Source organism: Saccostrea echinata, unplaced genomic scaffold, assembly GCF_033153115.1.
Source record: "Saccostrea echinata isolate AGI-Se365-2 ecotype Australia unplaced genomic scaffold, CSIRO_AGI_Sech_v1 ptg000033l, whole genome shotgun sequence".
NCBI classification, from domain to species: Eukaryota; Metazoa; Mollusca; class Bivalvia; order Ostreida; family Ostreidae; genus Saccostrea; species Saccostrea echinata.
Genome location: NW_026889782.1, coordinates 1,758,761 through 1,771,427, shown reverse-complemented (window position 1 = coordinate 1,771,427; position 12,667 = coordinate 1,758,761). Strand labels below are relative to the sequence as shown.

At 34.0% G+C, this 12,667-nt stretch overlaps 1 protein-coding gene across 1 annotated transcript; it reads right to left on the bottom strand.

Annotated features, from left to right (window-relative positions):
- Nucleotides 1-2,871: 2,871 nt before the first annotated feature.
- Nucleotides 2,872-3,315, bottom strand: LOC133199240 (uncharacterized). Its single transcript, XM_061335084.1, has one exon. The coding sequence runs from the start codon at nt 3,313-3,315 to the stop codon at nt 2,872-2,874; it is 444 nt and encodes a 147-aa protein (XP_061191068.1).
- Nucleotides 3,316-12,667: the final 9,352 nt, after the last annotated feature.

The window sequence follows — 12,667 nt, the reverse complement described above, 5'->3', positions numbered from 1 at the left end:
TCTCTGATTTTGAACTTTGATGTGATTTTTTTTATTATATATTTTATTACAGCCCCTACATTCCAAGTCTCAGAAGTGAATGAGAGCCAGCTGCAGTCTGCACAACAAGGTATTTTACAAGTGTAGCACAAAACTGTACTTGTGTGATGTAAAAATTAGTTCTTCCTTATAATTAAACAGAGTTTTAATACATGTATATTAACTGTAATTCCAACTTTTCACACAAGCATTCTAATGTTATTAACTTTCTTAGTGTATTGATATTATTTTTAGCTCACCTGAGCTGAAAGCTCAAGTGAGCTTTTCTGATCACATTTTGTCCGTCGTCCGTCTAGCTGTCCAGCTGTCCATCCGTCTGTAAACTTTTCACATTTTTGACTTCTTCTCCAGAACCACTGGGCCGATTTCAACCAAACTTGCCATGAAGCATCCTTGGGTAAAGGGGATTTAAGTTTGTTCAAATGGAGGGCCACACCCTCTTTCAAGGGAAGATAATTAGGAATTAGTGAAAAAATAATGGCATCATTTAAAAATCTTCTTCTCAAGAACCACTGGGCCAGGAAAAATGAAACTTATTTGGAAACATCCTCAGGTAGTGTACATTCAAATTTGTTCAAATCATGACCCCCGGGGGTAGGGTGGGGCCACAATGGGGGATCAAAGTTTTACATAGAAATATATAGGAAAATATCTTTAAAAATCTTCTTCTTTAGAACAGTTTTTTTTGGGTTTTTTTCCCTAGCCAATGTGCTCAGGTGAGTGATGTGGCCCATGGGCCTCTTGTTCTTATTTAATTTACTGATTTGCTTACATCAACTCAGTCTTTGCCAATGAATGAAAAACTGATAAATAGAATTTATTGCAGGTTCACAATGTCAAGAACAGACACCAAATGGAAAAGATACATCAAGTTCAGTTGATCATGGTACATAATTATATATGTACATTTAATTTCTATCCAATGTCATTTTTAAAAATGATAATAACATACTTTTGAATACAAATATCAGAGTGACTTCATTTTAAATGATATAGTGTTATCATTTCTCAATCTCTTTGTTTAAGTTCCTAGGATGGTTCAAAATGTAAAGAGAAAAGAGAAGACAGGTTGGTTCAATTAATTACATTTAATGGTACATGCTAATGTAGACTAATGAAATCCACTGACATTCTACTGTTCTTCTTTACAAGTTACAAGAAAAAGTAAACATTGTGGATATCTGCATAAATAACAAAGTCTTTTTCAAAAATAAAGCAATAAAAATGTTATATTTTGGAGTTACTGAAAATAAATAGACAGCAAAAGAAAAAAAAAGAGATAGAGATTTCTTTTCATAATACGATATTGTTGTGTTTTTGAAAATTCGCCTTTTCATTAAAGTTTCACATTTCACATTGCATTAATAAACTGGATTTAATGTAACATCTCTCTCTCTCACACACACACACACACATCAGGTATACATACATGTAAACTTTTTTTAAGCTAGAAAAATTAGAACAATTTTATTTCATTCGGTAGTTTTTACTTACATCGGAGGTGGCAACAACAAAAATAAGACGAAACAATTTTTTTTTTAATTTCATTTTATTTTATTTAAATTTATGATCATTATTACTAAAAAAAAAAAAATTAAAATTCAAGTTATTTTAAAAAATAATTTCATGTTAAAATAAATAGATGCACATGTAACAGATTTAAAAAATAAATGAAAGTCTGGTTCAATATAGCAACCATTTCCTATTCTATATTCTATATTTTTTTTCTCTTTCACTTTGACACCAGCTAGTCCCATGAACTTTCAAAAATACTTTTAAAGAAAATATAAATATAATACTTACAATTAAAACGTTTTCTAACTGATGATAAGTAAGATTTTAAAAAATATATTTTAAACTACGGGAGCAAATTTGTATGAGTTTGTTTATTTTGAATGGTGTTAAAAAAAAAGTCCCTCTCTGGTACCTCTCTAGTATCTCGCTTGTCAGAGTTACCTCTCTTGTTTTTATTTATAGCTCTTAAAAATAATATCACGTCTGTCACTCGTTCGTACTTTTGCTAGATTTGTGAAAACGTACAAGAATACTGTTCTTTTATGTTGGAAGAAGTGAAGAAGTGTGATCAGTTTCAAATTTTTGGCAATTAAAGCATTTTACAACAAAAATTTATGCACGATGTACCATTGCTTCAATGTTTACATGATCGATGTGTTGAGGATGGTGGGGCGGATCTTATACAGGAAAACGATTTCCTCTGCAATATTTTGATAATATACACGTGTCTAACAAATAAATTCAATTTGTCTATATAGCAAAATCGCATTCGTTCATCCATATTCAATTATCCAGAAAATCACCTTGTCTGAAGCTTCTATATACATGTATAGGAAATGCATAGCCCAGATCAGAGACGTATAAAGCTACAATAACATGTAGTAAAGAAACGGGTCTCGAATAAAATTCTAAATATTTTAATTAATATCAGTGGACTAGAAGATTAAAACGTGAATTAAAAAGATATAAATGAAAATAAATAATTATTTCAATGTTGAGAACAACGACAAAAGTGAGCTAGACGTGTCAAAACGTAAAACACGTGCATAAAAAAAATCTGCGTCGACGCTCACCGTCTGCAACGTCATATCTTTATGACGTTATTTCTCTGTTTTAGCAAAATTGCCATAAGGCCCTTTTGTCATGGGCGCAATCATATTGTATCGTAAGAAATCATATGGAAAGTTGGCAACATGAAGCAGAACTTAATCAAGTAAGTTTTTAAATATTGACAAGTGGCGCTAACGTTTGATCTGAGTGAAAGTGAGGAAATATTTAAAGACAAATTATATTGGAATGTAGTCTAGTGTTTGGAATTCATATACTAGTACTTGCTACTCTTCTGAAACCTTCTTTCACTTTTGTTGCTATTTCACCGACAGGAAAAGTGATGTAGAGTCTGGCAAAAACAGCGACTATAGCTGAGGCAACTGCTTTGACAGATCTACAGACGGACGACTCTGAAATTCCAAGACTGTCTCCAACCAGACGGAGATGAGCCCCTGTCGCCACAAATCGTAGGAACAGCAAAACTTGGAGGAGAAGAGAAATGGGCTTGTTCCTGTTGGTGTCAGTTGTCAATTCCTGATGAAGTCCATTGACCAAAAAGTGTATTGTGGCTGGTCGGAATCGATAGCGCTGGAAAATCTCGTCCTCCTCCAGCATCTCCAGTGGGTTGCCTCTGTCCCTAAATACCCTTGGTCGTGGTAAACCAACACGTCGTCTGTGGTTCCTTCTTAATCTTCTATGCAAAGCGGCCATTTTGTTTGTTAAAGAATATTCTTAAGTAACCTTTTGAGCATTCTCAAATATTTGAGAATAAAACAGAGTTTGAGAATTTTTTTGTTACTCAATTTTTTTATGGCGGTGGCTGAGTCTGAGAATTGAGGAGTTGAGAAAATTCTCAGACTTGAGAACATTCTCAGACTTAAGTATGTTTTATGGCGGCGGGGCCTAGTTTAATAATGTTCCTTACATTATATTATATCAATTTGTGAGCTTCTACAGTGGGATCTTAAGATAAAAGATTATAGTACATAGTGCACTAAAACTTGAACCCAAAGCTCACATCGTATAGGCAGAGAAGTAACCTCACAATGCTTGTCCTAATTGTTTGCTCATGTACAGGATGTTTGTCAGCCATAGTTCTACATGATACAGAAAAAAAGAACATGGAGTTTCCTACTGCCTTTATTGGATTTGATTCGAATGAGACATTTGTAAATGTGTGCTTATATTGCTCCGACTTTGATCTTGATGTCTTCGAAATCTTTATCAATGGAGCCAATTTTTTGTGCTTCTTTAATATTGATGATTTTGATGCATGCTGCTTTTACTGTCAGTTGAATTCATTCCATATTAAAAAATATGGTGTCATTTGAATTATTACCTACAAAAGGTAAGCTTATTTCATGAGTTCTTGTATCACATCTATTCGGAAATGCAAAAAGAATTGTTAAATGTGTGTGGTCAAGTGTAAATGATATATATATATGCATTAGAGAAATACACATGTATTTTGGTTTTAAGTCTCTACACAAATTATAATAATTGGGCAATGAGTTGTTGCTTTCATGAGACCCTTATCATGAGCAGAGGACTAACTTCAAACTTATGCTATGATGTATGTATGTATATGGTCAAGTAACCTCACAGTGTTAAACCCCATAATGTGTAGACAGACAAGCGTAACCTCGCAGTGATAAACCTATAATGTGTGGACAGACAAGTAGCTTCACAGTGTTAAACCCCATAATGTGTACACAGACAAGTAACCTCAAAGTGATAAACCTATAATATATAGACAGACAAGTAACCTCAAAGTTTTAAATCCATAATGTGTATATGGACAAGAAACCTTGCAGTGTTAAACCCCACAATGTGTATATGGAAAAGTAACCCCACAATGTTAAACCCCATAATGCATAAACAGACAAGTAACCTCACAGTGTTAAATCCATAATGTATGTACAGACAAGTAACCTTAGTTATATTAATAACTGGTTGGTTTATCTCGCTAAGTAGAAAAATAAGAAGTCTGGGACTTAATATGAAAATTACTATTTATAAGTTACTCTTGTTTAGGTTTTTATGTCAAATTGATTCAAATGTTTTAGGTAAATTACTCAAATTACAGTTTAATTTATTGAATATTTTTTCCTCCAGAAATGACAAAAATAAAAAGACCAGTTAAAAATAAAGGACATGAAGAAGAAAAAATAGGAAGGATTGTGTGGGCTCAGGTAAAAGGTGTCCCCAGAACAATGGTGTGGCCTGTAACGCTTGAAGGGGTGGAGAAAGGAGGCAAATATACAGTGTTTTGCAATGCTGACCAAGCTATGTAAGTTTACTGCCATATCTATCCAGTTTTACTTTACGTTGATTAGCTCACCAGAGCCAAAGAATAGCAAAATAGCATGAAGGGATTTAAAGTTGATTCATACCATCTCCCCCTGGTGTCAGAGAGGGTCCACAATTAGAGGCAGTGGTCCAATTTTACATAGAAATATATAGGAAAAAATCCTCTGAAGTGTATGTGGCTATAGTTTTTAAAATAATATGGAAGCAAGTTAGTATGAGAGGTTTCAGGTTTGTTTAGACCATGACCAACCCCCCTCCCCTAGGTGGTTTTGATGGGGTCAAAATTTAATAAAGTCGTACCAGTATATTGGAAACATCTGAAGAACAAGGGTACAATTTGTCAAAACTAATATTAGACACAAGCTAATATATTGAAGATTCAAATTTCTTTACACAATTACCCTTGAGTCAGAAAGGGGCCACATTTGGGGTTCAAATTTAAATGCATAGAAATTATAGAGAGAAAAAAATTTGAGTAATTTTGAAGCAGTTATTTGTTAAACATGTTAAATAACTATGCAAGTAAGGTTGTATCTAGAAAAGTTCTTTATTCATACTATGACCCTTAGGGATCAGACAGGGAATCCATAGATTTTAACCTAGAGTGTGTAGGGCATGATAATATGGAAATGAGCTAGTTTTCAAAATTTTTTAAGTTTTTCCCCAACGTGAGGGGTATGAAAAATGGACACAATGAGGACTCAAGTTTTTCATCAAAATATATAGACAAATGTTATGTTTTAGAATAGGAAGGCTATAGTTTGTAAAATTGTTGCTCAGGTAAGCAATGAGGCCCATGGCTTTTTTTTTCCAGAGCATCAAAGACCAAAAAGTATCTGTTTTGCATAGTATATGGTTAATTTTTTTTTCAGTCAGAGGTACATTGACTTCCATGTTTCATTTTACAGTTTGACATCAACAAAAGTGGAATCATTTTCAGAAATAGAAAAATGGAAGGAGAAAGGCTTCCGTAATAAATGTGTTTTGAATTTCAGTTCATTTGAATGATGAAGAAGGTTGGACACAAAACTAAAGTTTATTAGTTCAAAAATTATTGGTTCTCTAAATTGCCTGTTGGAAATTTTCTTCCATTAGGTGTCCTCAAACTTTAATTTTTCTTCAAAAGTTCGACAGATTTGGTTCAAAATCATGCTACAGCTAAGTAAAAAAAAAAAGCAAAACCATGTCTGCTGCATAAATGTTGAATTTTTTGGCCTGAGAAACTAAAGATTAATTTTTTAAGCCTACATCAAATATGGAGAAAAATGCCTCTACAAATGTTTGAAACTTTTGGTTCTATGGTCTAGAGGTTGTTAAATTGATCAAAATGAATATTGTGATGTCATTAATTTTCATTGGCAACAATGCTATCTCTCTTTTAAGCCAACCTAAGAAAGTTGCAGTGGTAACTAATTCTGCATTATTTTATCTATGATAACTCTGTCTAAAGGACTAAAGTTTTGTGTCGATCCTTTATGGACGTTTATACAATGTGTGTGCATTTAAATTAATGTGATTTCAGCATATTGCGTATAGAATATTCACTATATGGAGAGGAGAATCGGAAATATTCTGAGACCGTTTGACTTGTCATTTGTTGAATGCACATTTGAATTGTTTCGACAAAACAAAAGTTAAACAAATATGTTGACAAAGTATGAATGATATTACAGTATACCAAGTTTCAAGGAAATATATGATTGTGACTTCAATAAAAACTTTTGTAAACACTGCTGCTTTAGATAAACATTTAGTATTATGTTGTAAGCTTACAAAGCACAGTTTAATTGTGAATGTAAATTCAACGAACATGAAGCACCAGGAATTGGTTGCAAGGATCAAAAGTAATCTAAATTTCTGATTCACACTCTCCAAATAGTGATAGAGGTACCTTTGACTTCATATCAAGTATAATTGATTGATAGGCCCACATTTCTAGTGCTGCAGTCCACTTTCACTTTTTTTCAATTATGAGAGTTCCAGGAAATATTTTCAGGGATTCAGCGTAGATAAGGTTCTAAAAATAGAACTATAAAAATGTGAAAAATTGTAATTGCTGTTGTGAATGGTTAAAATTTTAAAGTGGTGAGAGATTGACATGGGGTCTTCTGTAACATGTATTGGATACAAATGCAGTTATTGTGGTACATTGAATTCGGCCCTGAGAGTTATCCCCATCCTAGTTTTTTTTTTCTTTTTTTGGGTTACTTTGTATCGCACATTTCAGTAAAATTTATCACTTCTGCTAATTTATCTCAAAACGAAGATTTTTTCCTCTATCGTGGAACTTTCCCCAATGTGTAAAACTCAGAAAACAAGTAAATGAATAGGAGATAAATTACCCGCTAATTCTTGTTATTCTCAGACTGTAATAAAACTTATGATTGATTGATTCCTATAGTGGATTATTGCTGATGTACAATTGCGTAAATGCACTTGCACAGGTGCACATTTTTATATATATATATATATATATATATATATATATATATATATATAATTTTCAAAGATGGTTTGGGATTTATTGTTTATTCTTTTACTTTGTTCTTAGGTACATGTACTAGATTTCAGAGTTGTTGGGGAGAAAAAAAAATTTCTTAACCCATAATTTGTGAGGGTTATGGGTAATAAAAGCGAGATGAGCTCAATTATGATCCAAGTCTCATTTTTCTCCAATATGTTCCTTTTATGTACATGGATCAAAATTGAAATCATGTAACTCTGGATTGACAAATCATCAACTGGACTGACAAGGTCTTTAAATTCTGTTAATAAAAATGAGGACAATCCTCGGAGAAATTTGACTACTCTGGAATAAAAAAAAACATTGAGCCAAGCCATGTCTCTTGCTTTTTGAATGTTCAGGATCTTGAATTATTAATTTTGAAGCCAAAATATGGCTAAAATATTGTTGATGCTGTGTAAAACAGCACAATCTGCAAATTGCATGTAAGAAATGGTTGAATAAGCATGGATTTTCATTTCACTGTAAAGATTTGTAAATTGATATGTTAGTAATAACTCTATCAATATTCTCTCTCTCTCTCAATATATTATATATTATACATATATTTTTCAAAGGTGCTCAAGAAGAGACCACGCACTTTGAAAAGTTTTCTTGATGATGTAACTTGGGCTACATCAACAGATTGCTTCAGCTCATCAGCAATTGTTACTCCAGGAACAATCACATACGAAACAGGTGCCCACCCTCCCAAGTCAGATGTAGGTCAAATAACAACAACCACGTGAGATACATCTGCAGTTGATTTACAGTTTTTTTGGTTACCTCTGAATTTAATTGTCAGATAGGACAAGTATGTTTTGTAATACTTATGAGGTTTTAACATGTATATTTTCATTTCCGTTGTAGTGGTTATTGAAAGTTTTCTTGATGACATGAGTTTGGCGACACCATCTGGTTCAGAAACAGTTGTTACTCCAGGAACTATGACATGCAATATGGTTGTCCACCCTCCCAAATCAGATTAGGTCAAATGACAACAACCATGTTTGATACATCTGCAGGTGATTTACAGTTTCTTTTTTTTAACTTCTTAATTTAATTGTCAGATAATAACAAGTCTGTCTAATAATACTAATCAGGTTTTTACATGTTTACTTTCATTTCTGTTGTAGTATTCATGGAAAATGTTGTTGATGACATGAGTTGGGTGACACCATCTGGTTCAGAAACAGTTGTTTCTCCAGGAACTATTGCATGCATTGCAGTTGCCTACCCTCCCAGGTCAGATGTAAGTCAATTGGCAACGACCACGTGTGATACATCTGCAGGTAATTTTTCTTTTAACTTCTGAATATAATTGTCAGATATGACAAGTATGTCTTAAAAAACTGATGACGTTCTTAATGTAAATTTCATTTCTGTTGCAGTGGTCATTGAAAGTTTTCTTAATGACACGAATTGGGCAACATCATCTGGTTCAGATACAGTTGTTACTCTAGAAACTATTGCATGTAATATGGTTTTCAATCCTCCCAAGTCAGATGTAGGTCAGATGACAACGTCCACGTGTGATACATCTGCAGGTGATTTCTTTTAATTCTGAATTTAATTGTCAGATATGACAAACATGCACACCTGGCTGCAATTATATCCCCCCCCCCCCCGAGATTGGCAAGAACATTAATTTAATGATATAATACAACGTAAGCTATTAATGGTGAAGTTGATTCAGGGATTCCAACAGTTTTCTTTCCATTTTTGTCTTTTGCTGTGAATTCTGAAGGTAAACCTCATTTTGTGTTTGAAAATAAACCCATAAAAAAAATTGCACAAGGTAGCACCTGTGTGTAACTTTTCAAGAACCCCATCTTGCTCCTCTTGTATGAATTCTGAAGGTGAACCTCGTAATGTAAATTTGTACTTGCACATGACCCCACATGAAAAAAATTACACAAGATATCACCTGTGTGTATAGCTGTCTGTCCGTCTGTTCTGTAAACAATTTTTCAAAACACTACTCCTCCTACAGTTTTGGTCTGATTTCAATATAACTTGGCACACAAGTAGACTACACTAAGATACATAATTTAGTGCATCGGTTTTTGATTTCGATGAACGCTGCTGCCATGGTTACTAAAAATAGAAATTTCTGTGAAATTCCTTTAAAACGGTACTCCTCCTACAGTTTAGGTCTGATTTCAATATAACTTGGCACACAAGTAGACTACACTAAGATACATAATTTAGTGCATCGGTTTTTGATTTCGATGAATGGTGTTGCCATGGTTACTAAAAATAGAAATTTCTGTGAAATTCCTTTAAAACGCTACTCCTCCTACAGTTTGGGTCTGATTTCAGTACAACTTGGCACACAAGTAGACTACACTAAGATACATAATTTAGTGCATCGGTATTTGATTTCGATGAATGGTGTTGCCATGGTTACTAAAAATAGAAATTTCTGTGAAATTCCTTTAAAATGCTACTCCTACAGTTTGGGTCTGATTTCAATATAACCTGACACACAAGTGGACTACACTAAGATACATAATTTAGTGCATCGGTTTATCATTTCGATGAACGGTGTTGCCATGGTTACTAAAAATAGAAATTTCTGTGAAATTCCTTTAAAATGCTACTCCTCCTACAGTTTTTGTCTGATATTAAAAAAAAAAAACTTTGCAAACATGTAGACTACACTAAGATACATATTTTAGTTCATTGGGTGTTGCCATTGTTACTTAAAATAGAAATTTCTGTGAAATTTCTTTAAAATGCTACTCCTCCTTCAGTTTTGGTCTGATTTCAATATAACTTAGTGCACAAGTACACTACATTAAGATAAATTCCTCTATTTATTGCTGCATGTTGCAAAATTTCAAATCCAAGTGCTATTTTTTTTTTGGTTATATGTACAGACCAGTAGAGCTACAGTCTCATCAGAGACTTCTGGTTTCACTATTATTTGTGTACGTACACATTGTTCTCCTGTACATTATCCACTTCTGTACTGTATCTGATTGTATTATATTGTATATACTGATAAGCTGTAAAGCTAAAAGTAACAATAAAGAAAAGAAAGTCGAAGGAATATGCATTGTAGGCATGTTGTGAAAAAAATAACCATATTTAATAATAGGGCCGATTATGACCCAAAACGAGTCTTCCTCTTTGCGATTCCTTGTATTGCTGATGCTACAGAGGCCGAAAAGTGCACACTTTGTGATCTAATATAAAACAATGGACCCGGAAGAAGGAAAGTCTGCAATGCTGTTCAATACCATCATCAAGAGAAAGAACGCCACAACGTTCACATCAAAATCCAGAGTATTAAGGACTGGACCTGTCACAGTCTCTGCAGAATGTATGTTGCTCTACGCCCCGTTCTCGAATTCTTCACTCGCATAGAGACGTCACCATAAACCGGTGAAGGGCTTCGAATTTCGACCTTTACTCGGCACTTAGAGCCATTGTGCAGTAACTGATCTGTTTCGTGCCAACGCCTGGCGTGACACAGGGCCTTGGTGTTTAAGGTCCCATCCGAAGGACCCGCAACTTTCAGTTCAAAGTGCCGAGCGCATGGCGAAGGAACAATGATATCTTTTTTTTCGACTTAGGTCAGTTGCGGCCGAGGTTCGACGAACCCCCGACCTTTCCCTCACGAAGCGAGCGCTCTATCGACTGAGCTACCGTGAAGGTAAAACAAGAATTTGAAATATTTATATATATGAGAAGAGTGTTGCACTTTCCAGAGTCCCACACTGGTTATGTGTATAAACTTTTAGTGATTTTATGTACAATAAGTATTTGTTAAAGCAGCTAATAACTGAATGCATATCACATTAAAACTCACTGATAGACCATATATATACCAGTTTAAATATGCCGAGAACATATCTAAATAGGGGACATTGGACTCGTACTACTCTACGTCAAACCAATTAACATAAATTTGGTGTAAAGTCAGTAATATAAAATTTTCATACCCCTTTTCACTATGAAATTTGATGGCTTTCATGTAATCATGGTAATTTTACTTTTTTTTAAAAACTACATTGTTTTTTTTTGGTCTTAGTAATACTAGTCACTATTCATAGTAAGTTAATGCTATGATATATTATTTGATTTCTGTATTATTGAGAAATGATACTATATTTCTCTGAAATTTTGTATTGTTTTCATTTCAGATGCCTGCATTGGAATTTTTATCAAAAGCAAAAGAGGACAATACTTCGCTCCTATTAGTGTGAAAGTATGTGGTGTAGCTTACGAGAAAACATATATAAATGCTAATGGTGAAGAGCAGTATGTGGTAATTGGAATCGCAGACAACACAATGGTTGCAAAATGCACCTTGTATGACATGACAAAGTTGAAAGACCTTCAGAAAGGAAATTTGGTCATGTGGCTCGATGTTATGGTGAAGGACGGTAAAAGATTAATCTTGACTGACAAGCCACGTGTGTCAAAAATTAGAGAAGTTGAAGTGTCGGCAGAGAAAGAAATAGCAGCAAAGGAAGTTGCCTTCCCACCAATGCCCGCAGAGGTCCCACTTAAAGAAAGACGTTTAAAAGTCTCCTTTAAAAGTCATGCTGTCTGTTAGAATGAAGGATGGAGGTAACGAAAAGTATCAAGATCAAAGTCCACTTCAACAAAACAAATCTGGAGCCGAGCAAACACGGACCTTCAAGGAGGAGTGAACACCCCCTGCCGATCGATCACATACGCTGTGTGCTCCTTGTCATGATCGGAAAATACCGGTGTAAGGAAGTGCACATGGGGAAATGAGGTGTTCTTCCTTAAGGGCTCGATCGAATAACTTTTTATTGATAGCATGCATAAGACGTATGGATAAAAAATATTATGAAAATGTTTTACATTACGTATTGATGATTGATAGGAATGCATTCAACTTTTTGGTCATTTTAACAAGTTATACATGATTTTTTTTTAAAAAGGATATACAATAAGTGCTCACTAAAGAAGGAATATATAATGTTTAAAGTAATTCGAAACAAGTTCCCGGATAATTAAAAAAAGAGAAACATTTGTATTAAATTTCGTTTTAAGTTTGCTACAGCTGCTAATGAAATTACGCTGATTTTTTTTTTCGACATTTCACATTTAATGTTATATTCATCATTTGTGTGAATCAATGTCATGATGATGCCGACGACAGACCCAGGGTATCATGACCAACACGTGCCGATTTGATGCGTTGTATCAACAAAATTATCTTGTGATGAATTACATTTGCTGACACGGTCATTGTATCGACCAGGGATG